The sequence below is a fragment of the Tasmannia lanceolata genome, unplaced genomic scaffold (assembly GCF_043159265.1).
Source record: "Tasmannia lanceolata isolate RefF3 unplaced genomic scaffold, GAP_Taslan_0.1 ptg000004l, whole genome shotgun sequence".
In the NCBI taxonomy this organism is placed as follows: Eukaryota; Viridiplantae; Streptophyta; class Magnoliopsida; order Canellales; family Winteraceae; genus Tasmannia; species Tasmannia lanceolata.
In genome coordinates, this window is record NW_027518681.1 from 1,073,009 (window position 1) to 1,100,526 (window position 27,518).

General features: G+C 37.2%; 2 protein-coding genes across 3 annotated transcripts in view; one reads left to right on the forward strand and one right to left on the reverse strand.

Moving 5' to 3' along the window:
* Positions 1 to 3,184, reverse strand: part of TIC110 (translocon at the inner envelope membrane of chloroplasts 110) — a 32,584-nt gene extending 29,400 nt beyond the window's left edge. Inside the window, exons 1-2 of the mRNA XM_077377596.1 lie at positions 2,557 to 3,184; positions 1,527 to 1,586 (exon numbers count right to left, since the gene is read on the reverse strand). Coding sequence (XP_077233711.1) covers positions 1,527 to 1,586; positions 2,557 to 3,071 — 575 coding nt within the window. The 5' untranslated portion in view covers positions 3,072 to 3,184. The remainder of the gene's footprint in view (positions 1 to 1,526; positions 1,587 to 2,556) is intronic.
* Positions 3,185 to 20,539: 17,355 nt separating this feature from the next.
* On the forward strand, positions 20,540 to 26,555 carry LOC143876001 (cytokinin dehydrogenase 5-like). 2 transcript variants are annotated; one of them, XM_077377598.1, is made up of 5 exons: positions 20,540 to 21,748; positions 22,646 to 22,773; positions 23,154 to 23,429; positions 25,363 to 25,625; positions 25,825 to 26,555. In XM_077377598.1, exons 1-5 carry the CDS (start codon positions 21,154 to 21,156, stop codon positions 26,153 to 26,155), a joined length of 1,593 nt encoding a protein of 530 aa, XP_077233713.1. In that variant the 5' UTR covers positions 20,540 to 21,153; the 3' UTR covers positions 26,156 to 26,555. The 2 variants fall into 2 exon arrangements, with proteins under 2 accessions (XP_077233713.1, XP_077233714.1); XM_077377599.1 differs by having other exon boundaries at positions 25,363 to 25,637; positions 25,825 to 25,958.
* The last annotated feature ends 963 nt before the right edge of the window (positions 26,556 to 27,518 follow it).

A 27,518-nucleotide genomic window follows, 5' to 3' on the forward strand; every position in this document is an offset into this window, starting at 1 on the left:
ATTTCGATATCTTGGTTCAATTCTACATAAGGAAAGAAAGATTGAAGAGGATGTTAACCACAGAATAAGAGCAGGTTGGTTGAAGTGGAAGCTTGCCTCAGGAGTTCTGTGCGACCGTAAAATCCCTACCAAGTTGAAGGGAAAGTTTTATAAGACAGTTGTGAGGCCAGCCATGCTGTACGGCTCAGAATGTTGGGCCACCAAAAAGCAGCATGTGCAGAAGATGAGTGTAGCGGAGATGTGAATGCTTAGATGGATGTGCGGCCACACAAGGTTAGATATAATTAAAAATTAAGACATTCGTAAAAAGGTGGGGGTGGCTCCAATCGAGGAGAAGATGAGAGAGCACCGCTAAGATGGTTTGGACATATCCAACGTACGCCTTTGGATGCTCCGGTGAAAAGAGGTGACTCGTGCCAAATTGAGGAAGTAAAAAGAGGTTGGGGTAGACCGAAAATAACATGGGTAGAAACAATGAGGAAAGACTTGATAGCTAGGAACATAACAGAGAACATAACCTTGGATAGGATAGAATGGAAGAAAATGATCCACGTAGAAGAACCCAACTAGAACCAGGATTAGAGCCGGGTAGATCCCTTTTACCTTCTTCATGAATTTTTTTTCTAAAGGATTCATTTAGCCGACCCCAACTAGCTTGGGACAAAGGCTTTGTTGAGTTGAGTTGAGTTGAGTACCAAGTATAACATTTTTTTTTTGAATGGTAACATTTTAGAATTTAAGATTTAACTAACGGTTCAAAAGTACTTCAATTGCTCAGCTATTTGTCAAAACAAACTTGAATTCATGAAACAACAATGGTTAGAAAAAAAAGAACCAGTAGAGTGTCCAGCAATTAAAAATCTTATTTTCGGTAGTTGAGTACCAAGTATAACATTTTTTTTTTTTGAATGGTAACATTTTAGAATGTAAGATTTAACTAATGGTTCAAAAGTACTTCAATTGCTCAGTAACATTTTTTGAATGGTAACATTTTAAAATGTAAGATTTAACTAACGTTCAAAAGTACTTCAATTGCTCAAGTATTTGTCAAAACAAATACTGGCAGGTCAGGTCTCTGCATAATATTGTGCTTTTGGTGGGAGTGTTATCCTTTTTTGTGTTTAACTTGAATTTGTTATAAACTAAAGTTCTTGTGTTTAACTTGAATTTGTTATAAACTACAGTTTATAAATTGCTGAAATAATAATAACAATAATCTCAAAAACAATACATGTTATATTCCTAAGGGATAAAGGAAACTCGGCCTAATTAGACATTACTTGAGAGTTGAGACTAAGAATTGCATGATGCTTTCTCATTGTCATTCAAAAAAGGGAATTGCATCATGTACTAAAGGAATAATATCCATTCAAAGAAATGACAATGGGGATAACTTTTGAAGTAATTGACACCAAAATTTATGAACAAGGAGATAACTCAAACAAGAGTGTTAAAGACCACTATATAAAAATTATGGTTTCGAACTGACAGTTTAAAAAATTGAGAAAGTAATTTTTTTAACTTACTGGCTATACAAATCACAAAGCTCTGCATTGAAGGCCTCGTCTTGTTTGCTCACGCCATATCTGAAAGGTTAAACCCGCCAAAAACCAGGGAAAAAATAATCAGCAATAAAGTAACAGCAGTGGAAAAGGGTTCATACCTGGCATAGACATGGCAGATACAAAAGAAAATTAAAGTAAATGCCAAACAAGCCCCCTTAAGCCCTCTCAGAATAAGCACTTGAAATAGATAGAGAAACAAAGTAACATTCAATCAATAAACACTAAAATCCATTTGTCACTGAAATCTACCAAATAAACTGGAAAACAGAATACGTGATGAAACTAACATATTATTCCCTACATGCCTTAAGACACCTGATTTTCAATCCCCAAAAAAAACCCCAATACCCCTAAGCCACCCAATAGAATTAAGCTAGTCTCCTTCCACAATAACCTTTGATAAATCCAACGTCTTGAGATATCTAAGGCCCTAAATCGCTGCTCTAATTTCTGCCTCATTAGAGTCGACACAGCCAATCAGCCCAGAGAAGGCCCAAATTGTCACCCCTTCTTCATCTCTAAGAAGGCCACCAATCCCAGAGGGACCCAGGTTACAAAACTGGATCCATCAAAGTTGAATTTAAGGAAATCACGGGGAGGCGGACACCATTGAGGCGCCCCCAGATTAGAGAAATCCCCATCCCCACCATTCCATATCTCCTTCCAACCATACCATTTCGATTTCAATGGTGGCTTAAACCAACACCGAAACCAAATTTAAAACCTTGCCAACCGGGAATGATTAAACCCTGAACCCAATTCTATCAACAATTACCAAGTGAATTTCATACAGCAATCAAATGAACAAAATGATATTTCACACAAAGATAGATTCTAGTTCTACAAACCCAGTACTTTTCATAGTAAACTAAAAAAACTCACTCACCAAATCAAGCTTAGTACTAAAGTCATATTAATAAAACCAAGTCATCTTAAGAACCCTAACTTCATAAAAAACAAACCCTAGCTTACTTAAATCAAGTTCCCTCACCTCTTTGCTATTCCTTCCACATCCTCCTTCTTCAACGCCCCTGGATCATCGTAACTCACCACGAAATTATGCAAATTCACCGCTGCAACCTCCGGAACGCAAGAATTCAAAGCGTAAACCGTGGCACCTCCTGCGGCCCCGAGAGCCACAGCCCCGCCCAATCCCATGGCGCGGGACCCACCAAAACGAAACCCTAATCCAAATCCGGCGGCAAGGGTTCCAGCCACAATAACAACCGAGGTTGCTAACCTAACCGGAGGCGGCATTCCGTCGACTAGGGTTTGAACGCCTGAGAGCTGCTTTTTACTACTGAATATCGGAGGTTTTGTAGAATTTTTCGGTTCTGATGCCACCATTTCGACAGAGTTTCGGATGAGAGAGACTCGATAATGGCGTTTTCTGGTGGGAAAAGATAGGGGTTTTTGGGTACGGAATGGGTTTGGAGTGAATTGAGAGATAAGGAGAGATCGAGAAGAGGGAGGTGAAGGAGGGAGAATGAGGAGAGGGAGATCCATCTTCTTCTGAGAAATGAAGAAGAGGATTTTTAGGGTTTTGAGGGTTTTTAGGGTTTGGGGAGTGGGTATAAGGAAAGAGAAGGGAGCTCCTCGGCTTTATCTGAAATGAGAAACCTTTGGTGCTGTTTTTGTTTTGTTTTTTCCCACTACACTCTAATCCGATGCGAGTCTCGGGTTTATTTGATCTGGACTGTTCATCCGGTGGGATCCATAGAGTTCTGTGGGGACCATTGATAGGAATTTAGGGCTAGGACAATCTGACCATTACGATTACAAATGGACGGCTGAAAGAAGGGGTGAGTGACCATCCCTCTACAAAATCTATCAATTGGATGGTTGGGATCATACTACTAGTGTGATCGTCTAGAATGGATGGTATGGATTGTATTATGTATGGATCCAATTAAAACTTCCTTGGCTATGTGTCATGGATTTCATATTCATGCTACCTGCGTGCATGGTTTTAAATTTCGGTTTGGGTATGTGTTTCGAGTTTCGACCCTCACCGAAATCGAAATTTCGGCCGAATTTGGGTACACAATTAAAAAATCTCAATTTTTTTAATTATATAGCCATTTTTCAGAAATTTCAATTGAAATTAGGGCCCGTTTGGATCTCCCTTGAATTTGAATTTGGAATTGTAAATGCAAATCCGGCGTTTGGCTAGGCCTTTTGTTGTCTGAATTTGGATTTGAGCCAAGGTAATTCCAAAATTTCAAGGTTAGTGTAAAGATATTGATTTATAAATTCCTATTGAAACTAGAAATTTGTAAATCTAAATTGGACCGAAACTAACATCGCGTGACTCTATCTCTCATCTCTCGAACCACATCTTCATTTACGGAAAAAAAAAAAAAAAAAACCCTAGCTCATCAAGACTCAAAACCCTAGCTCCTCTAAGTTTCAAAACCCAAGCTCCTCATCTTCAAGATTCTATCTCTCGAACATATTTTCATTTTCGAAAAAAACCCTAACTCCTCCGTGATATGTGACTAGATAGATGGGTCCCACTTAGAGTTGAATAAATTAGGATTTAGCAATATCTAAATTGGTTTTTAATATTAATGTGGCTGCTATCAATATTTTTAGTACTTGTTTATATTTAGTATGATATGGAGATTTGATATAACTCTTAGCATACTGGCCACTCTTAGAATAGAAAGCTATTGTTTAATTAGGAAGTAGATTTGGGTAGGATTCTTATCAAGTAAGAAAGTTGAATAGGATTTATGGGTTATAAATAAGTTGTAATCTTCTATTTTATGAATGAAGAAAATATCTTAGAAATTGTGTCTTTTGCACAAAGGAGGATTGATCCTTCCCTCGAAGTGGATCAAGAGGCTGATCTTCCCTCTAAGAAGATCAATCACGTTACAAACCGATCTAGGTTCATAACACTCCAAGTCTCAAAACCCTAGCTCACCCCATCTTCCCCATCCACAAAATCATGTTCTAAAATCTCAGAAACCCTAGTGATCGATTTGTGTGTCTCCATCTCTCTCTCTCTCTTGAAGAAGAAGATTAACAGGTTTGATTTGTTTCTTTTTCTCTTTATTTTCTTGTTCTAATTTATCTCTGCAGTTTCCGATTTTTCATGCTTGAGATATCATCAGAAACCTTAACGATCTCTCTCTCTTGCTCTAATGGTTGTGTGATTTTTCCTTTTCTGAAAAGAAGAAGAAGAAGAAGAAGAAGAAGAAGAAGATTAACCGGTTTGATTTGTTTCTTTTTCTCTTTGATGAGGGCACTCCTCACTTTATTAAAAGTACGGTATGGCCCACCACCACAAGATGATCCAAACCATCCGTTAGATGGGCCACAACCTAAGTAGGTTGTTCCCCAAAAATCATTTCCATAAGTTGATCCTAACCCTCCGACTTGAATGTTAGAACCTATGGAAATAATTTTTGGAGCACAACCTATTTAGGCTGTGGCCCATCAAAATAAAAATACAGTCGTGCTGATAACATTTCCCTTATAGAAATAACTAATTAATTCCAGCAGAACTCTGACTCTCTATCTGCCACACCATTGGTTGTCTCCATCTAGCATTAATCTCCTCCATCGATATCAATACAGGCCCTTAATCAACCCCTCTTCCAAAACCCTCTTCTTCCATAACGTCCTTCATCAACTCTTCTTCCAAAACGCCTCACCCACCATAACTCATCAAACGCATTCTCCAACGTTTGTAATGGGTTGATTCCATTACAATCTCTATATATAAATATAAATGATAACAAATGATGGATCCTACAAACCTTCAACGCTTAATCCCCAGCTACAAGTTAGAGATATTTTTTTAATATGACATGGAATGTAGAACTTTCGGTGCCAAAAATCACTTACGATTGAATGTATTTCTCGATGTCACTTGCTGCCGTCTGAACAACGTCCCCGCTATCTCATACCATTCATCCACTTCCTGAAATGCAAAGTGAAGTTGTCTCTAAATTTGTCTGTAAGATACCATATGTCATGAAAAGTGAATTGGAAATGGGGCTGAATTCATTCTGGGATATCTTATCCGGGTACCATATTCCCGTTGAGACTCACACATACCCATGTGCTATGCGACTGTTAAGATTTGTAAACTCTAATATCTTTAGATTTAAACCCATAATTTTATAAGTAGCCCAAGGGAGTTCCTCAAATTGTAGATTTTCCACAGTACTCAGTGATGGACGCAATGGGACCTTTGTCATTTCATTTACCAACTAACCTTTGTCATTTTATTTATCAGCTAGCGAGAGTGGGTAAATTTGAAGCTTTATGAAGAATGAGTACAATTTCCACTAATAAGCATTCATAAACTAAACTATGTTTCAATCTAAAGAATGCAGTGAGCTAAGTTTTTGGTATTGTTTAACTACTTACTGTCATCTTTAGTTTTTTTCTTTTTCTAGAGAAATGTCCACCATTAGCTACTTTTGGTTTTCATTTTGTTTTTTTGGCTAGGTGAACTCATCCCAAATTATTTTCTTTCAAAATGAAAAGATTAGCGAAAGAGATCGATTTAGTTATAAATTGTAGTAATTGGACGTTGTATGTCATAAATCTATAGTAGGATGGAGAATTTATATGATGGGTGGCCGTGAAAACACATGAAGTCTAAAAAAGTAGGTACGGCCCACTTTTTTTTATGATCCAAACTGTTCTTCTGTTTGGGCACAACGCAAATAGGTGTTGTGCCCCAGAAATCATTTCCATTGGATGATCCTAACCCTCCGATCTGAGCTGATCTGAATATGGAGATTTCCAAAAATCATTTATGGAATCTTCTACAGATTGGAGGGTTAGGATCATCCTATGGAAGTGATTTTTGAGGCACAACCTATTTACGTTGTGCCCAAACAGATGAACGGTTTGGATCATCAGAAAAAGTGGGCCATACCTACTTTTTTTAGACGTCACGTGTTTTCACGGCCACCCATCATATAAATTCTCTAGTAGGATGTTACCTTAACTATTGGGTTAGCCTGTGTGTATCTATAATTGGGAAGACAAGTACAAATGGTAATATGATTTACATTTAGTTAGTAGGGATAGGATAGTGATCGATTTACAGACCTAGGTAATAAATTACTTAGAGATTGATTGCTTTCTATCTTTAGCATATAGTTGCCTGTATCACAAGTTTATAGTTCATTTTAGGATGATTTTCATCCAAAAATAAATAAATAGTATGGGTCGGCTCACACATGCATAGTATGGTTGGGGGCTGTCCACCATCTCTACCTTTGGTGGGGCTAACCATTTTATACCGATTAGTGAGCCCACCATCCCACTCAAATCAATGCATTATAAATACTCTATGTTGTCTTTTTTTTCCTCTCACGATACAACAAGAGAAATGGGCTAAAGAGAGATTCGTTATAATTGGACAGCAATTATAAGCTAAACCATTCATGAACGTCACAACAAATATGATTAAGACATTTACAGCTCCCACGTAAATAAGGAGCTGTGCAGCAGCTACAAAATAGGAATTAGATAGAATATTTAGTGTAAAATGGACGACACGGTGTAAACTGTTGGGTTTTTGGCCAAAGAAAACCCACTCAAATTACGAAGCAAATATATGTGTGGATTAAATAATTAAACAATCAAGAGAGCAATCATACAAAAGAACAGAAAAGATTTAAGTGGAAAACCCTCCAATAAAAAGGGAAAAACCACGGGGCGAATTCGACGAAAAATTCATGATCTTACATCTATTTGTTCTCCATTAGAGGATAGGGGAGAACTACAAGAAAATAGAAGGCTATGATCATGGATTAATGTAGGTGGTCATGATGATGTGATAGAGCATGGCAAGGAGAGCGCCCCCCACCGCCAGAGATAGTAGAATCTCAAGTTAGAAGATCTACTAGAGAGCTCTGATACCAGTTGTTGGGATTTTCGCCGAAGAAAATCCACTCAAATTACGAAGGAAATAACATGAGAATTAAAGAAATCAAACCAACAAGAGTGCAATCACAAAAAAACACAAAAAATTTATGTGGAAAACCCTCCAACGAAGAGGGAAAAACCCCAAGGCGAATCCAACGAAATATCCAGTAATCAAAATAATTAATACAATGACTTTCTCTCAAGTTTTCACCCTATACTTGTGAAACTAAAGAAATTACAGAAATACAAGGGTTACCTCTTTGGGAAAGACAAATCCTACTTTCTCACCAAAAATACCTTCGATCTTGAAGTCGAAGAAATCCAAATCCTCGTGAAGTCTTCTTGCAACAAGAGGATTCAACACCGCGGTGAAAATCTTCAAGAAGAAACTAGTAGTAACATGGCTCATAGTAAGTACACCATCTGGAGCAAAGTTAGTAAGTGACACCACCAAAGTTTCCCAACTGTCAGGTAAAGAGCTCAAAAGTAGCAATGACTGCAACATCTAGCACCATCTTCATTGAAGACAACTGGATAACTATGCTCTGAACTTCATTCAAATGCTCTCCAATCGAACCACCTTCCTTGAACTTCAGATTCACAAGCTTTCTAATTAGAAAAGCTATGTTCCCTAAAGTCTTTCTCTCATATAGAGCCTCTAACTTCTTCCAAAGAGAATGTGTAGATGTTTCATTAGACATATGGCGGAAAACACTATCATCCAATCATTGCCTAATATGCCCGATAGCTTTTCTATTCAATTTTTCTCAATCCCTATCAGACATGTTAGTAGCCTTGGCCTTACTACCTTCAACAGGTTCATACAAATCCTTGCAATAAAGGATATCCTCCATTTTCGGTGTCCAAATCATCCAGTTTGATCCAGTCAACTTGATCATGGTTCCTGAAGAACTCTCCATCTCAATCCACGCAAACAATTATGCTTCCAAACAACCATGGCTCTGATACCACTTGTTGGGTTTTTCGCCAAAGAAAACCCACTCAAATTACGAAGCAAATATATGTGTGGATTAAATAATTAAACAATCAAGAGAGCAATCACACAAAAGAACACAAAAGATTTACGTGGAAAACCTCCCAATGAAGAGGGAAAAACCACGGGGCGAATCCGATGACAAATTTCACTAGTAAAATTAGGCACTACAATGTCTCAGTCAAGTTTTCACCCAAAACTTGAGAGACTAAAGAAATTAGAGAGATACAAGGGTTACCTTTTTGGGAAAGACAAATCTCACTTTCTCACCAAAAATACCCACTTCGATCATGAAGTCGAAGAAATCTAAATCCTCATGACGTCTCCGTGCAACAGGAGGATTCAACGGCGCTGTGAAAATCTTCAAGAAGAAATGCTCCATAAGAGCCCTAGATTTTGTCCCTAACAAAATCCCAAAAAAGAGCACACAAGAAACCCTAAGTTTCTTCTTCTTCTCTCTCTCCGTCTTTAATTTCTAACTCTCTATGCCTCTTCACGCTTTTGCATTTTTTTTATCTCACGCACACACCCACAATGTCACGGCTTGCTTTTCCAAACCGAAAAATAAGCATACTCATTTCCTTTTTCTTTTTTGATGACGAAGGGTGTCCCCACCCCCTTCGGGGGTAGGACTATTCCCTACGGATGCGCGCAGGCACCCGTAGACCACACGCATCAGGTAAGCCCGGGTGGGATTCGAACACTCGTCTCTGGGGAGCAAACCCGTGACTTTAGCCAAAGAGCCACACTCGTCCGGGTTTACTCATTTCCTTTTGCCAATATGAAACTTGACTTTCCTATTTTAATAGGAATCGATTTGGGTGTGGGGCCTACATGGGGTTGGACGCCACAACATAAACATCCACACGTCCGAGGTTTAGGATCATACTATGCGGGATTTTTTAGGGGAAGCCGATATAAACCAGTGACAACAATATTTGCTACTTGAAAATATAACCCTCAATCTATTATTAATTCCTTCTTTTAACTTAAATACTTTTTTAACGATAATGTATAAATTATATTTCTTAATTAAAAATAATTAACTTCTGCCTGTGCATGGCACGTATTTTGTCCCACTAGTTTTATATAAATAAAGTATTAGAGAGTATTAATTACAAGATGGGTGTTAATCATCCCCTGTCCATAGCCACGTGGTAATTCTGTAGTCCTAATTTTGTCCTTACCTTGCCTACATTTTATATAAAGTACTAGAGAGCACGGATCTCAAATGATTGTATACGCTCGCTGCAAAAAAGTTCTACTAGATGATTGTTTACTTTTAGGCCATGCCTATCCCCCTGGTTTTTTTTTTTCATGATAAATTGGTGTCTCCAAGTGGTGAGAAAGTGGTAGGGCAATGGGAGAAGAAGAGGGATTTGAGAGGGCATGATTGAGATGAGCCTGGGAAGTGACTAAAAATCAGGAAAAAATCAATCATATTTTGAGTACAGCTTTTTGTTTCCTGATTTCATCCACTTCTCATAACTTGTGTACACTAGTTTCATGTTTTTTGTTTCCTGATTTTTAGGCACTTCAACCTCCTCTCCACTTGGAGACATCGATTTACCATGAAAAAAATCATGGGAGTCAAACGTGCTCTTAAGGAACATTTACTTTTGTGAAATACAATAGTGGCGAATTTATATGAACTAGTGTATCTTTAGTTTTGAATGTGTTGTATGTCCACAAGGCATTACTGTTGCCAGTATTCCCGGTGTATAGATAAACCAAAGTTGAGTGATAAGTTTATTTCTTGTGTTTCTCCTCGATCATCTATGAAAAAAATACATCCATCTATGTTTATCTATTTCCTTAACTATAACTTTGAATGTATATGCGTGATCAATATTAAGTTTATAGAATACATTTAAGTCTTTCGAAGGGACTATTATGGATTGCTCATCTAAAATTACTTTTGGAAAATCTGAGAATTGACTTGAATCAATTGTCATTATTGGAAAATCATAGCAGGTTATTCATTTATTATACTGCATTAACAATTAAGTAAACGATTAACCGATTGTATGTTTGTTGCAACACTTGAAGAAGGAAGGATAATACTTTGTCATGTGCACTCATAATACATCCCATGACCTTCGAACACCTATAGGCATGCAATACACTAAATTTGAAACAGATAAATTTCTCAAAATGATGATGGAATTTGTGTACTTGTTACTTCAATTATGGATTCTCGGATGAAAATGCCATTGTCAAGTAGTCATGGCTCTGAAAAACCTGTTTGACATCAAAAGATGTTGGCCTTCTAATTTGATTCAAAAGCACTCACAAATAATACCTGTCTCTCCTTTGATGGTGCTACTATATAAATCTAATGCGGTATCAAATTTCTATCGCACAACTTCACCATTCCAAGGACTTCCAATAAGAAGAGGATTTGTTTATAGCAGAATTAAATAGAAATCTTGGTATCAAACTAAACTGAAGTTGAACCGGTGTAATCAAATCAGTCTACTCTGCATCTATTTATTCATAACTTCAAGCTTTTGTTGCAGTCAAATAGACTAATGAAAATTCGGAGCAAATACAATTACCGAATAATTATCTAATCATTGCAATGATTTGCACTTGAAACCTCTAGTTTCTATAGTGAATTAGGTAGAGATAAGTAGTGCAAATTTTAGCTCAGTAAAAGAAAAAGAAAATGATAGGAGTTCCACGAATTCAGTTCATGAACAAAAGAATGAGGAAGTTAAATGCATCAGAAATATATCATCTTGTCACAACTATTACAAACCGAATTTCACAAGAGGAGAATAGCATAATTGGATTAAATTCTATGGATTTTATAAGGATCTTTTAACTCATCAATTGGAGAGACCTTTCCAGATCTATGAACTCCAAGAGCTCACTTCAAACTTTCAAATTCATAAATTGTTCTAAACGTTATAGTAGGGGGTTTATTTATAAGCAAATTTCCACCCTCTTAGTGGCTGCCAACTAATAGGCATTTGTAATGCGAGAGCATTTATGCTAAAATATAGCTCATTGATGGCTCATTCAATTGGTGATGCAGCGGCTAAGAGCTAGCTCATTTACAACTCATGTATTGATGATATGGCATGTATTCTAACTACATACTAATCATTTTGTTGTGTCTGATTGAACAACTCATTAGGCATCCGTGAAATCCACCCTCTAGTCTCGTTTAGGTGGTATATTGTCTGACGATGAGGGGTGATGAAATGTTGCAAGAGAGGGTAGCCGGCATCGGTGAGGTAAAGATTTCCTATCAATAAAAGTAGATTCTAAATCAGTAACTAGTAATATGAAAGTTGAGAGTTGCGAAAAGTTAATTGCAATGGAACTACGTCATAAACAATGTACCTGGAAGAAGTAGAATCTTGTCAGCCCTTGTCAATGCATCCGCTAATACTTTCGAGTCGGATGCCGAACCCGTCGCTGTCTCGGCTGTGCTACCAACCTTCCCATCCGGCTAGGACATATGTGAATTTTAGGTCAAAGTCATAGGCTGTCAAAATATTTTGAGATATAGAATGCTTACGGCCAAAGAAGCAAGCTTTTTGTTCACTTGGGACTTTAGCACGTATGTTTGTCCCATCTATTGCACCGATGCAATCCTTGAAATATGGCATTGACCTTGCATTCTCCTCAATCTGTCGTGGTGTCTCACCTGTCGGCGGTTTGATGAACAAATTTTGCAAATTCAAAATTTCCTTTAGTACCTTGCTAAAATAGGTAGAAACAGTTGCACGTGAACATCTAGCACATGCTCTGATAGCCAAAACCCTCTGATTATGTGCTACCACATGCAAGAAGATTGCAACTTGCTCCTTCACGTTACAATGGATTGTATCTTCCAGGGGTTCCTGTCCATTTAAATATTTGGACAAATTGACGGAAGCAGTTGATGTTCATCCGTAGCAAGCTATGACAATGTTTGTCTGATTCGATGAACCGAGTAATGAACGTATGACCCGTGAAGTAATTGCTTTCATAGGGAGAACTAACAAGATATTGTTCGTAATATTCTTTACCGAGTACTAACATAGCACCTGCTCTAGCCATTAGTAAGGCGACAACTTGCACAATCAGCTCATTCATACCCTTCAACTCCAGTTTCCAGATTAACTCTTCCATATGCTTTGTAGGACGATGAGGTATCCTAATCTAAATAAGAGTAGTGAAAATTATTAAGATGAGGCATCCCCATCAAAACCAAACTGACCGAACCCCATTAACACCACCGAAAACTCCAATAAAACCACCATTAACACCCCCATCGATCTCAACATTCCACCCCAATGTAATCAAACAATGCTACTATAGAAGCAATCTCATAAAATTGGATCAACCAAACCAATGGATCAACAACGAGATAAAAGGAACAACCAAAAAATATTACGACTACATAATATCACATCCATCATAAAAAAAACCATAAAAAACACCCAAAACATTGACTACCACATCTATCATCAGAATAACAAGACAAAAATCATATCTGAAACCCTAGTTTTTGGTTGCAAACCACTACCCTAAATCAGATTTTTCGCATCCAATAAAACAGGTCCATTAAACCGAGAACTAAGAATGAAAAAAACAGAAAAACCAAAATTTCATATCCAAGCCCCAACAAAAAAATCTGAAAACCTCATATCCAAAAGCACTACTTTTAGGGTAAAAATCTAAAAAAACCACGGAGGATAACACTAGTTTTAAGGGTAAAAAAATCAGAAAAACCACGAAGGATAACCCAAAATCCGTAAACCCAACAATACATAGATCCAAGCCTGAATAAAAAAAATGATCCATGCCCCCAAAAAATAGATAGATCTAAGCCAAAAAAAAAAACAAAGATCCAGGCATAAGAACATTGACCCACGAAGAAATCCATAAAAAAAAAAAAAAAAAAGAGGGAAAGAGGAGAAAGGAAGGAGGAATCTCTGTTGGGGAAAGAGGACGAGCGGGGAGAGTGGAGATCGCAGTCGTGCGAGAGCAGTGGAGATCACAGCCGCGAGCTCCTGCTGTTGCAGACGAGAGGGAGAATATGAAGTTGGGACTTGTGTTAGGGCTTTTGTTCGGCCTCCACTCGTGACTTGTGTTTTTTTTTCGAAAGAAAGTCGCGACTTGCGCGGGATCGTGGAAACGTGATCTGAATCCGAGCCTTTTAGTTGGATTTAGAGTGGCAGAAATGGGGTGATGGAAAATGTACTCCTGATCCTTTTTGTTTCCATTTTCACAGCGCAACTGAACATACCCTTAGGAATCCTAAGCAGCAGCAACATAGGAAATCCACATTTGATTCTTTGATAATCTTGCAAGACTTTAAGAACTCTAGAAAACACAAAAGACTCTTAAATTTTCCACATAATAACTACCCTAGAAGACCACAATGACTCTTCAAAAAACAAGACACGTTGATTTTGATTGACAATTTCCAACACCATTCCGTTCACTTGTTTTCCCATGAAAGGAAAAGAAATCCCGAGATAAGAATGCTTGAGAAACTGACGTGACAAAAGGAAAAGAAATTCCGATAAATTGTGCAGGAAAAGGTTTCCCGCGCCTGTTCACGGGCGCAGGAACTGTGCAGGAAAAGATTTCCCGAGAAACTGCTTGCCCATCTTTTTTCACTTGTTTTCCCGGGAAAGCAAATCTCATCAAAATGGTGGGAAATGGTTTCTCTCACTTGTGAGAAAAGACTCTTTTCCACGTCGTTTGTGGGATTTTCCATGTCATTTTTGACATTTCCACCTGATCCTGTTAGTTTCTCGGGAAAACAAGTGAACACTATTTTAGCTTTCTCGAGAAAAAAAGAGGTGTTTTCTCAGGATTTGATTTCCCGAGAACGCAAGTGAACAGAGCCTATATTTAAATCCCAAAAATCAAAGAACTACTAATCTTCATCACTTTGATCATCATCTACACTTGATGAAATCTTCATCTTCAACTTTGCAATTACTTCTACAAGCAACTCGATGTGATTCTTCAAATCTTTCACACATTCCCTTATTCCGTTAGACTGCGATGATTGGCACTGACGAAGACGATAGGGTAGCATTCTAGCAAGAAATGAATGACGACATATGCTGCACTTTCTTCAACTTCATTTATTGTACTTGCCGCATTCCCAATGAACTTATTGAAATTTGTTTTCCTTCCCAACACACAAAAGAGGTCACTTGTCCTTTCAATCTTAAGAAAAGAATAGTATCGTTCTCTTTCTCACACCAAAATTTTTGCACCACTCAATCAAATGAAAACCCACAAGTAAATATAGAGAAGAGTATCGTTCTCTATTCTAAACTAAAATTCTTAAACAAATCCTCTCCGTTAATCATTTAAATTTTGGACCATAATCATCCTAAAAATCTTTTAAAATAGATCATCCTTCCAACCAAACACTTTGACAGACCTCTACTCTTTTGACAATAACTTTTTTGTAAAAAACTTTGATTGATGATCCGTTTTCTTTTTTGGAAACTACACTCAAAAAATCTTTCCATCAGTATATGATAAGCTACGTTTGACTAAAATAAAATTTTCGGAAAAATAGAATAAAATGGGCACAAATCTTGGATTAGATTTTCAACACAACACAACCTAAGAGCAAATCTCTGATACCACTTGTTGGCCCCAATTGGGTGGATCGATAATGCCATTTGGTGATTGATGAGCACATTTATGTGTGAATTGTAGGTAGAAAAATATGCATATTTTATGATTAGAGCGGTACTACTAAGGTATTTTGCTTATTTTTAGTGTTTCAGGGTTATTCTTGAATTTCCATAAAAAATGAAGCTAAAGAGATAAAAATCCAATGAATTTTCCATCATTTGAAGGGTTTAGATCATCTATGGTTCATCAATTGGTTCATTCAGAATAGATTTAGAAATAATTTGGAGTGGTACAAGCAATTTATCCCAAGTCCCACAAATTGTGCGGTTGAGATCGTCTTATGGCAATGGGCTTGGAGGGAAATTAATTCACATTTATTGATCGTCGTTTGTATGGTCCAGATCACCCCACAAATACGATTCAAGAGGTGTGCTCATAGGTAAGATTGAAATTCACATCAAGGCCTAGAAATTTAACGGTTCGGATCATATCATTGGGACGGTTTAGTGGTGCAATTAATATACAAGTTGACCGTCAATCTTATGGTTCTGATTGTTCCTTGGACAAAAGAGAGGTGAATACAATTGTTTGTGTGCAATACAAAGGAGGAGGGGTAGAGTAGCCATTTACAAAAAATATATGACATGGTTGCAATTTGTACAAAAGTGGGGGTAACTTAGGCGTTTCACAAAATGACCAAGAGGTAAAATAGGGGAATATTTGCCAACCGATTCTCTCTTCTCTCAATTCCTAATTCATCTCTTTCTCTTTCCCCCTTACACATCATTTGAGCGGTTCAACTTACAGAGATAATTTGAGAGTACGAGTCAAGTGTATTGCAGCCCATTAAAAATCGGATGGTTCGGATTGGCTTGTGGGAATGGATTAGAAGGAAGACCATTTATGTTGTAACCAATTTATATGGTGATCCAATCAAGTGAATGGCCTGGATCGGCCTTGGGAAATGATATTTTTTTGGTGCAACCTGTTGCAACAATCCATTCTATTGAGGATTACATAAATGTAGTTTCTGTTAGATTGAAGGAGGTAGCATCAGCCAGTAGAAATGAGATTTTGGGATGCAAATTTTATGGACCATAAAATGAATGGATTGGATCATTCCATGAAATTTATTTAATGGGCATAACCAATGTGAAATAAGCCCATTATTTGAACGGTTAAGATTATCTCACGAATTGAAATATATTGTTGGACAATCCTATTTACACTATGGCCATCAATTTGGACGATTTGGATCAACCCAATAAATGGACCGTTTGGATTATTACACGGGAATAGGTTTGAGTGTGACCCACAAACTTAGTGGGACCCACAGAACTTTTTTTTTTTTTTTGGAGCTACCAATTATTCCAATTTACTAAAGGAAAGAGATGCACCCAATTCTATGGAAAACTCAAGCATGCTTACTCGAGTGGGGTAGATTTGGGCAAATTTTGATCGTCATAACTTTTTGTCCTTATTTGAAGAGGAGTTTGGATTATTCTTTGTGGGCCCAATGGGGTTCGTCTTTTCTTAATATTGACTGAAACCTGAGGAGAATAAATGGCCCATGGTCGGTTGTTTCTAGGAACACGTACGTTTTGGAAAGAAATCCTTGGCAATTCATATTACATGTAGCCTCACATGCTTGCCACTTTTATTAAGAAAGAAATCTCATATTTTGGATTGTTTTCCCAACTTTCTTTCTTTCTCTCCTGATCAAGGCAAGTATCTTTCTCTTTCTCACCTCACATGCCACGGCGAAATTTTCAATTAGAAAGAAAAACGAGAAAATTAGCAACCTTCTCTCGTTTACACATACAAACCACCAACACTCATTCTATACTCCTCCAAGGTTTTCGCCCAACCCTCTTTTCCCCTAATCCTAGCCGAATCCTTTGTACGTTCTTTTCCCCCTCTTTTAGAATCTCGTCTCTACTCTCCCTACAATTTTCTACACTCTATTCCCTACCCTCTCTCTTAGGCTCTCTTGTTTTCTAATTCTCTTTTCAAGTTCTCTTTCTTTATCTCACTCAATCCAACCGTCGAGGACATCATCCAAGGCAATCCAAGGCGACTATGAGGTTCGACGGAAGGAGAATGATGATTCAACTATTGCAAGGAGGAGAAAAGAATAAGTTTTCCTTACTTTATTTTTATAGTCCAAGTTCTCAATTCAATGTATTTTGATTTCAATTTCAATTAAAGAAGTGGTATATTTGTTTCTTTTCTTTTTGAGTTATTTAATAGCAATTTCAATTCTCTTCCCTATCTTCTTTGCTTTTGTTTCTTTCGCCTTTGCCATGAGTAACTAAACCCATTTACTTGGGGTTTAGATGAAGCCATGGGGAAGGAGAAAGATGATTAATTAAAACCAGTGGCTTATATAACAAATTATATAGGGTTTTATTTTTGTACAAATCCTAATCATCCATGCCATTGGCTTTCCTCTTTCGTATGGATGATTATTGATTAACAAAGATTAAATTCTATATAATTAATATAAATTAGAGGGTTAATTCGATTAAATACTCATAAATAATGACATTTTTAGATCTTATTATTTATTGACTGTTTAGTTGGATTTTCAACCTAATTCAAATGATTGTTTTAATTAATCAATTTAATCCCAACCTATGGTGGATTCTAACCCTAAGTACTCTTTTATATTGAATTAAGGTTTTTACACTATTCCAAATTATTTTTGCAATTTTTCAATTAACTTAGGTCCTTAGAATTTTGGTTTTCTAATTAGATTAGATAAGTAGTTAAAAGAGATCAATAGAACTTTGGTGCACTTTGCCTAAATTAAGATTTTCAAATCGCAATCTTATTTGTGTTTGATTCTTAGATTGTTTAGAATACAAATTTATAGATATTGTTGGCTCCGAGGTACGTCCACGAAAATCCCGAGTAAATGCTAGACAACATATATCATAGTTTATATTCTAAGTAATACAAGAATAGGATTTACAAACAAGATTTTTCTTCCTTGAGTTCGACCCGTGACTATACGCAATCCGTGCACTTGCGGTTATTTATAATATCACAACCAGTGATCAAGGTAAAGGAGATTGGGAGATATAAGATCAAAGAGCCTGTGTAGAGCTCCACCAAAATACAAATGTAACACCATAATATAAAGAACTTTTATATATCTCAAAATAACTTTTAATAGACTTGGTTTTCTTTTCTCTTTTGCTTAGAATCTCCACAATTCTTCTCCTTTGAATCTCTACCCTTGAAGGTTCTCTCTAAGCTCATCCTTGAAGCTTGCCCAAGCTTACAGTCTCTACAACAATGTCTTTATACTTATAGACTTAAAACACACCTAAAATAGTAAACATTAAACACCTAGTAGTAGTTCAGTCTTTTAAAAATCTTAAGCAACAGCAACATCGGAAATCTGACTCTTTGATAATCTAGCTAGCTAGACTTAAGAACTGTAACAGAACACAAAAGTCTCTTACATTTTCCACACATGATAACTACCTTAAACGACCACAGTAACTTTTCAGAAAACTCCAAAACAAGGCAAATTACCTTTGGTCATTGGTCCAGGCAACACTTGCTAAACCCATGCGGAAAATGACCTTGCAAAGGCCATTATTCACTAAGGAAACTTTCAAACAATATCCATAGTGATTTGAAATATAAAAGCAAGGACCCCACAATTATTCCTTCCCACAATCAAAATTCCACAAACCTACCTATGCATGCCTGCAATAAAAAAATTAGAGCAAGAACTAGTCAATAGAGAATTGATATCAGCACTCCTATTGATAATGACACTCCTCAGTTTAGTAAACAATTTCCTGATTGATTATGACCATCAACGTTTTATGGTCACCACTCACCATACACGTTACAATAAAGATTAGAGCTAGACAGAATTTAGACATCAAACTTGTCCAGCTTACAAGCAGCCAAAAGATCTTAAAAACTTTGTGTTCTCAACTCTTAAACAAGTATTTAGATTTCTCTTTCTTGAACTAAGTAACAAGGTAAACATAATCAAAGATAAGTGGATGAGGTTAGGCTGGACTTCCGGGTTTGAAAATGAAAAATAAAATAAAAGGATAAGTGGTCCAAACAGTAAAAAATTTGTATGACAAAATGAGAAGTTATTGAATAATTATTAAAGTAGTATTAAAATATCCATATTATAGTAATGACGGCTTAATTAAATTGTAATCCTCCATGATTAGCAAAATGAGTAGTTTATTTTGAGTTGGGAGGGGGTTGAGCCCCAGGTGGTGACATTTGTTCAAGTTAGATTACCCACTCGAGATTTCCAAGTTGGTTGTGTGTTTGGATTGTTTGAATCAGGCATTGCAGTTGGCATCTAATTCTGATTCCACCCAATTCTACTGTTTGGTTAAAACAAGAACGGAATCAAGTAGGTGGAGTCATATGGGGCGAATTTTTTTTTTTTTTTTGAATGGCAATATGGGGGGATGATGTCGGATTCTATCTTCGTCCCTAGGAGGTGGTATTCTGATTTCTTCTTGGTGTTGTGAAAAAAATTAAAATTTTTATTTTAATATTTTCTCATTCCATTTAAGGCAGAATCGAAAAAGGAATTGAAATAATTTTGGACCGAAATTTTGGATTTCGGTTGAGACCGAAATCCAATTTTTGGTAATTTCGATGAAAATTTTGTAATGAATAAATTTTTTTTTTTTATTGTGTACCGAATTTCGGTGGGGGGACAAAATACATACCGAAACTGAAATTCAAAACCATGATGTCTACAGCCCAAGACTCCAAGAGGGGCATCCTGTATTCCTGTCCTGTGTTTGGATTGCTGTAATCAAGTATTGGAATTGGCATCCTATTCTTATTCCTCTATAAATGGATTGGAAAAATTAAAATAAAAAAATTAATTCAATAAAATTTGAGAAACACTTCTAAAATGGGATCCCAGTAATAAAAAAATAAAAAGTTTGAAAATGACCGATAGACCTAGCATTTTCACTTTTTTATTTGCTTTTGTGGTGATAAGTGCTCCCCTTTTCCACCATCGGAACTGTTTGTTAGCCAACCTCATAAAATTTCATTCCGATCGAGGCGGAATAAGAATACTACCTCATGGGGCGAAAAACAGATTCTGCCATTCTCTCCTTTAATTCTGCTGTAGTGTAATTTCCGCCCCTAATTCGGTATTATTTCCGAACCAGATGCTGGAATCGGATGCCGATTCTAATTCCGGAATAGTAAACGAACTTTCCTTTTCTATTCTTTTACACATTATTATCTGCTCCACCCTCGCTCTGCACTCCACGTGAACCTCCTCTCCACCAAGTCCCCACAAAGATCCTCCGTATCCAGTCCTGGGCCCACCTGTCCCCCCCCCTGCCACTTGTTTCCACTTGTGGTGGCCCCACATACAACCCCCTCGCACGTGACACTCCACGTGGCACCTCCTATAAATAAAGAACCTCTGTATTTACGTACCTAAAAACCTAGACAGAAAGACAAAGGAAGGGGAAGAGAGAAAGAGTGAGAACCCAATAACCAAACACCCCCCCTTTTTTAATCTAAACACCCCCTCTCTCTTTCTGCAGGCAGAAACGTGAATCTGGGCATGTTTCATAGGAGATCTTTAAAGTTGCAATCTGATTTTCTGCAACAGAGATTTAGATTTTTGAGGGCCTTATTAGTGTGGCATTTTTTTGAAAATTTAACCCTTAACCAAGGGTATTTTGGTCATTTCCTACCTTAGTGTTGTCCTTCTACCTGTAACATATTACTCTTACATAAACTGTTCTATTAGGGTTTTATTGTTCTTCATATTGCACCACCCCAACTAGGGGTTTTCTTTCCTTCTGTTCCCTCTCAGAAGTTTCATATAGCAAAAGGACATCCTATCTGCCTTGGGTTTGGAGGGACTTCATGTGGCATTTTTTGAAAATTTAACCCTTTAACCAAGGGTATTTTGGGCATTTTCTACCTTAGTGTTGTCCTTCAACCTGTAACATATTACTACATAAACTGTGCTATTAGGGTTTTATTGTTCTTCATATTGCACCACCCCAACTAAGGGTTTTCTTTCATTTTTACCCTAAATACCCTCAACCCAAAAATAAAATGGACACCGAGCTTCTATTAATGGTTGTTATTTGTCTTTTAATCTCGACTGACGGATTGACACTGGAGCCGACCGAGCTTCTAGGGGTAGAGGGTCGCCTCAGTGTGGAAGCCACAGATGTAGAAATGGCTTCACTTGATTTCGGTGGCTTGAGCCGAGACAAGCCGTTAGCCGTCTTACACCCGGCTTCAGTCAATGACGTTGTGGAGCTAATGAGCTCGGCTTATGGCTCGGCTCGGGGCTTCACGGTCTCGGCTAGGGGTCACGGGCACTCGATCAATGGACAGGCTCAAGCGGCTAATGGAGTCGTGATTGAGATGAGCCGGCTCAAGGGGAGCTGGCTTAGGATAGGAGAGTTGGCTCATTCTTCTTCTTCTTCTTCTTCAAAGGGAGGATTTTATGTGGATGTTTGGGGTGGAGAGCTTTGGATAGATGTGTTGAGGGGAAGCCTTGAATATGGGCTTGCACCGAGGTCTTGGACTGATTATCTTTATTTATCTGTGGGTGGGACCCTTTCTAATGCTGGGATTAGTGGCCAAGCTTTCAATCATGGGCCCCAAATAAGCAATGTCTATGAGCTTGATGTTGTTACAGGTTAGTTCATTACAAAGCCTATACTTTGTTTTTTATACCGGTAATGAAATTATAGGAAAGAAAATGAAAACTAAAATTACACCTACTTCTTCCTTTATGGGTTCCTTCTTCAAGGTTTTTTTTTTTTCTTTCATAGATGAAAGCTTCTCTCCCCGCTCCCCCCTTCTTCTCTCTCTCTCTCTCTCTCTCTCTCTCTCTCTCCCTCTCTCTCTCTCTCTCTCTTTTCATGGGTATTTTTTGCTAAATGGGTAAGATGAAAGCTCCTTCTTCATGATTTTTTTCAATAGATCATGAAAGCTCCTTATTCATGAGTTTTTTTCATAAATGAAAGCTCCTTCATGGGGTTCTCTTCTTATATAGATGAAAGCTCCTCTCTCCATGGGGTTCTCTTCTTATATAGATGAAAGCTCCTCTCTCCATGGGGTTCTCTTATTATATAGATGAAAGCTCCTCTCTCCATTGGTATTTTTTGCCAATGGGTAAGATGAAAGCTCCTTCATGGGATATCTATCTCTCCATGGGTATTTTTTGCCAATGGGTAAGATGAAAGCTCCTTCTCTCTCTCTCTCTCTCTCACTTCATGGGTTTTTTTTTGCCAATGGGTAAGATGAAACCTTTCTCTCTCTCTCTCTTCATGGGTATTTTTTGCCAATGGGTAATATGAAAGCTCCTTCATGGGTTTCTCTCTCTCTCTCTCTCTCTCTCTCTCTATATATATATATATATATATCATTTCCCTCTTCATGGGGTTCATGGGTTTTTTTTTTTCCTAATGGGTAACATGAAAGCTCCTCCTTCACGGGTTTTTCTTTCATAGATGAAAACTGCTCTCTATCTCTCCATGTTTTTTTCCCCTTTCGTAGATTCTTCTTTTCTTAGTTGTTTACTGCGTTTCAGGTAAGGGGGAGCTTGTGACATGCTCGGAGGACAAAAATTCGGAGCTGTTCCATGGTGTCCTTGGTGGGTTAGGACAGTTTGGAATCATTACTAGGGCTAGAATTGCCCTAGAGCCGGCTCCACAAAGGGTATCTTTCATTCACTATCTTTTATCTATATACTACTGACTTGAACACTTCACTATTTCTTAATTAAACAAGATAGATTAATTTTTTTAAGAAAACGTGTGTATGAGAGAGAGAGAAGCCTTTATTTTACCTAAGAAGAAAAATAAACAAAGTGGTCTTCTATTTTCTTAACTTGATTTGAAATATGAGTGTGTCATTCTCTTCAATGGAGACAAATTTTTTCACTAGTCCTTTGCCAAACTTTCCTAGAATTAATGTTCATTCATCTAGAAGGCATGAAAACCAAATTTCCAATGGGTGGGAAAAGCTGGCAGTACGTGGTGTTGATGTGTCTTTCTAACGTGCTCCTTTTATTATTTGTCTTCTTTTGTTCTACACAGGTGAGGTGGATTAGAGTACTGTACTCTAATTTTTCAACTTTCACCAGAGATCAAGAGTATCTCATTTCTCTGCATGGAGAACCAGCAAGTCAGAAATTCGACTATGTCGAAGGTTTTGTTATTGTGGATGAAGGCCTCATCAATAACTGGAGGTCTTCCTTTTTCTCCCCTCGTAACCCTGTCAAGATAAGCTCCATTGCTGCTAATGGTGGAGTTCTCTACTGCTTAGAAATGACAAAGAATTATGACAACACAACCGCCACTACCGTCGATCAGGTATCCATATATGATATATCTAATGCGCTATTTGTATTGGATTTTGACCATATTTTGACAATTCCCCAGTGTCATTGTGGACTCACTTCCGAGTCGACCCCCTTTTACCCTGGTCACATATTCTTGTATGAGTCCGAGTTCTGCCCTACAAAGCCAATCAAAACTCTGTCGACTCTCTCAATTATGACTACGTCAACCGAGTCGACTAGGATTTGCTTTTGCCGTGTTTTGACCCACATCCGCATTTTGAAACACTGATTTTGAGTCCAAAAATGATTATCGGACTCACAATTATGAAGCAACAAAAAAGGAAAAAGAAAAGGGACCATGAATATTGCATGGACAAAATAATAGATTCTGAGGGTAGTTAGATACAAAGGAATTTATGATCTGATAGGTATAGTTAGTGCATTATTTGCCTTGCATTAATTGTGAGGTGTTCCATGATCACATGGTAACATGCAAGGTGTTCCATTAGATTCTCATAAAGGAACATATTCGATTCTTAATGTTATACTAACTTGAAAAATAAAAAAGCCACTCACCAAAAACAATACATTAAACAGTTCATAAATAAAAGGCCAATATATTAAATAAAAACACAAGTCTTATCTTAAAAGTATAAGAGAGAAAGAAAACAATACATATTCATAAGACTTTTAATTTGCAACAGAGAACAACCACATAGGCTCACTTTTCAGCAGATTTTGTCTTATTCAATTAACTCATCTGTTATTTCACTACCATGTTTTGATAATGAGACAAAACTCACCTTGTCTTTTTCCTCTTTAATTGGCTGTTGAGAGCTTTTTCAGAATAGTAGTGCAAATATCAGCAGCCATTATTTACACACACATATCGAAGTGATTTAAAATCTTATAATGTAAACCTCATCTTAAATATTAAACACCTTAATGTATTGTTTTTTCTGTAACTATTAAATACATTAGATAATAAACAACTATATTAAGGGGAATGGTATTTTCACCCCCATTTCCAGCATCCAATCCTCCCCCCCCCCCCTCGTCTTCTGTTTTCCTTTTAGCATTTTCACCTTTTCTTTGTTTGAGTTTTCCATGAATTAAAGTCATTTTCAGGAAAAGACAAACAATTAAAGGATTGGAAAGCTAGGAAAGGGGTGCGGAAAATCATCTCCTATTGAAGAAATCTGCAGATTATGACATGATATTTTACAATATGATATAAATATATGTCATATTGCGCAAAATCTTTAAAATTACAGAACAAAATTTTTCTGTATAAAAAATAAAAATGAAAAACATAACCATTACAATCTATATTTACCTCATCACAACTTAGTCATAAATGCAAAACAAGGATCATGGTATTCAATCAACATGTAGAATATGCCATGATCAAATCAAAATCAATACTATAGATCTATTAATCTAAGGATATAACCATGCAAATAAACTAGAATACAAAAGCGATTAAGAACTTATCTCGATCTGCCATGGTGGTGATCGATCAGGGATATTCTATTGTCTTTTTGGTTTGCATGATCTCTGGTAGGGAAGATCTCCTTTGGTAAGTTAGATGACAACAGAGACCAACCCCTTATTTATAAAAAAATACATATTAGAGTTCTACCTGCAATAGAACTCTAATTAGCTTAATCAATTAAACCAAGTGCATTATCCAAGCCTACTTGATGTAGTTGATTGGACTCCACTAATCATTCATGTCTCAATAGGAATGAGATGCACTGATTACCCTTTTATCATTTACTGATCACTTTGGTCAATGGGTAACTCCAGTAATTTCACTCTTAATCTCATTATTCAATCTAGATCGCCATTCATAGATCAAAGATTGTTCTCATAAGTTCTTACAATAAAAGCACAATTTTTTTGCTTGATCCATATTCTCAAGATTTTTTTTCTCGTGTTAATCAATCGTCTGTGTTGTGTAGGAAGTGGAGGCATTGCTGAAGAAGCTAGACTTCATCCCAGCATCCGTTTTCATGACCGATCTTCCCTACATTGACTTCCTTGACAGGGTTCATAAAGCTGAACTGAAGCTCAAATCGAAGGGCTTGTGGGATGTTCCACACCCATGGCTCAATCTCTTTGTCCCAAAATCGGCAATAGAGGAATTTGACTCCGGAGTATTCAAGGGCATTCTCGGGAACAAGACAAGTGGCCCTATACTCATCTACCCCATGAACAAAGACAAGTAAGCAGAGAGGTGTATCTTTTTCCTTAACACATTTCAACATTTTGCCTAGTGTAAAACTAATTTAGATTAATTTTTAGTTCCATCTAGATGGATTTCTCAAAACCAATGTATCTCTCTTTTAAGTTTTAATGAAAAAAAAAAAAACAAAGACCCAAAAAACAAAGTCTGAAATTCTTTGTCATGGTGGTGGTTTCAGGTGGGATGATCGGAGCTCAGCGGTTACACCGGACGAAGACATCTTCTACCTTGTGGCTCTCCTTCGATCGGCCTTAGTTTCCGGCGAAGAGACACAAACACTGGAGTATCTAAGCCATCAAAATCAGATGATCCTTAGCTTCTGCGAAAAGGTCGGCATCAAAGTGAAGCAATACCTTCCTCATTACACAACACAAGAGGAGTGGAAAGATCATTTTGGAGATAAATGGAGTAAATTTCTAAAGAGAAAAATGGAGTTCGATCCAAAGGGTATCTTAGCCACGGGCCAACAAATATTCCAACCATCTTTTACTTTTGCTTCTTCTTCATGACAAGAAAAGCCACAAAACCAAGATACCACCTTGGAAACTTCAAATTGTAGAGGCCAAAAAGAGTGACAAGGAAAGAATTAAGCTTTTTGGATTCTTTTTAGCTTTGGGGTTTTGCTTTGGCATTGATGATTTATGGAGAGAGAGAGAGAGAGCACTTGAAAATGTCCACCCGACCGTTGCCCATGAGCCTATTCCTAGCTTGGTTCCAGTCCGGAATAATTTTACGAATTTGCCCTTTCTCTATTCCATATTTACATTACTTTCATAATCATCTGCCTTTCCTCTCACCCATGTATACCTAAACACTTTTCCATTTATTTACATATAAATATGTATATATATTGTAAATAAGTACTCTTCAGCATTTATTGGAAATGATAATATTTGCACTCTTCGTACACTTTTTTTTTAATTAGTTGTTTGTTTGCATGTTTGCAAACAAGGGCTTATCCCCAGTCGATAGTGAAACTGACCATAGGTTCAAGATAATCGTTTGATCGTAATCCAACGGTCGACTAACGGTCCTTGAATGATCAGATGATGGTAAATAGTAGGAGTTTGTATGAGGTTCAGACACTTACTTTGTGATCACATTATGTTTTAGGTGATTCTGATGTGTATTATTTGTTGCTCCATTATTATTTTGTACACATGAATCAATATTATGTAAGAAGGTAAGCAGATGTTTATTCGATCAGGCATTTACATTGTTATCACAATAAGGGTTTGGACATTGAGTGGTCACATGATTATATGCTAATCATATAAGGTTCATTTTTGATATATACCTATGCATGCCAAGTGAGAGAATGTTAAATTGTTTATAACAAGAGGAATCATAGAATGAAAGGCGCCCTTGAAAAAAAAACAGCTTCAAGGGCGCCCTTATTGGTTGATTTCAGCAAAAGTGGAGCCGGACCGGGATGGCTCAATGAAAAGTGGAAATAGCTTTGACTTTTGCTGAAATCAACCAATAAGGGTGCCCTTGAAGCTGTTTTTTGCAAGGGCGCCCTTCATTCTATCATTCCTCTTATAACAATCATGTTCCATTTGCATAATCAACCAGCTTCATGAATAATAGCAAGTGGTAGCTAAGCCAAGTTCTCTTCACCATAGGCAACTTGCCATTTTTAATGTATAAAGTTACTAATCTTCATAAATCATACTTTACAACTAGCTAAGTTTAAAAGATGAGATATGTGAATATCAATAGATATCCTCAATTGTCCATCTATAAAAGCACGCCAAGGCTTTAGGGTTTCACACGTGCCCCGTGGAGGACACACAATCGTTTGTTAGTCGTTGATCACGTTTACCATTATAAGGCAGCCAACATGGTTCTAATAGTCCTAATGAGAACGGC

Excerpts from the sequence above, each read along its gene's own strand:
- LOC143876001 (XM_077377598.1), top strand. The coding sequence starts at position 21,154 with ATGGACACCGAGCTTCTATTAATGGTTGTTATTTGTCTTTTAATCTCG. Across the intron at positions 21,749-22,645 it reads TGAGCTTGATGTTGTTACAG|GTAAGGGGGAGCTTGTGACA; the intron begins GTTAGTTCATTA and ends ACTGCGTTTCAG. Across the intron at positions 22,774-23,153 it reads TAGAGCCGGCTCCACAAAGG|GTGAGGTGGATTAGAGTACT; the intron begins GTATCTTTCATT and ends TGTTCTACACAG.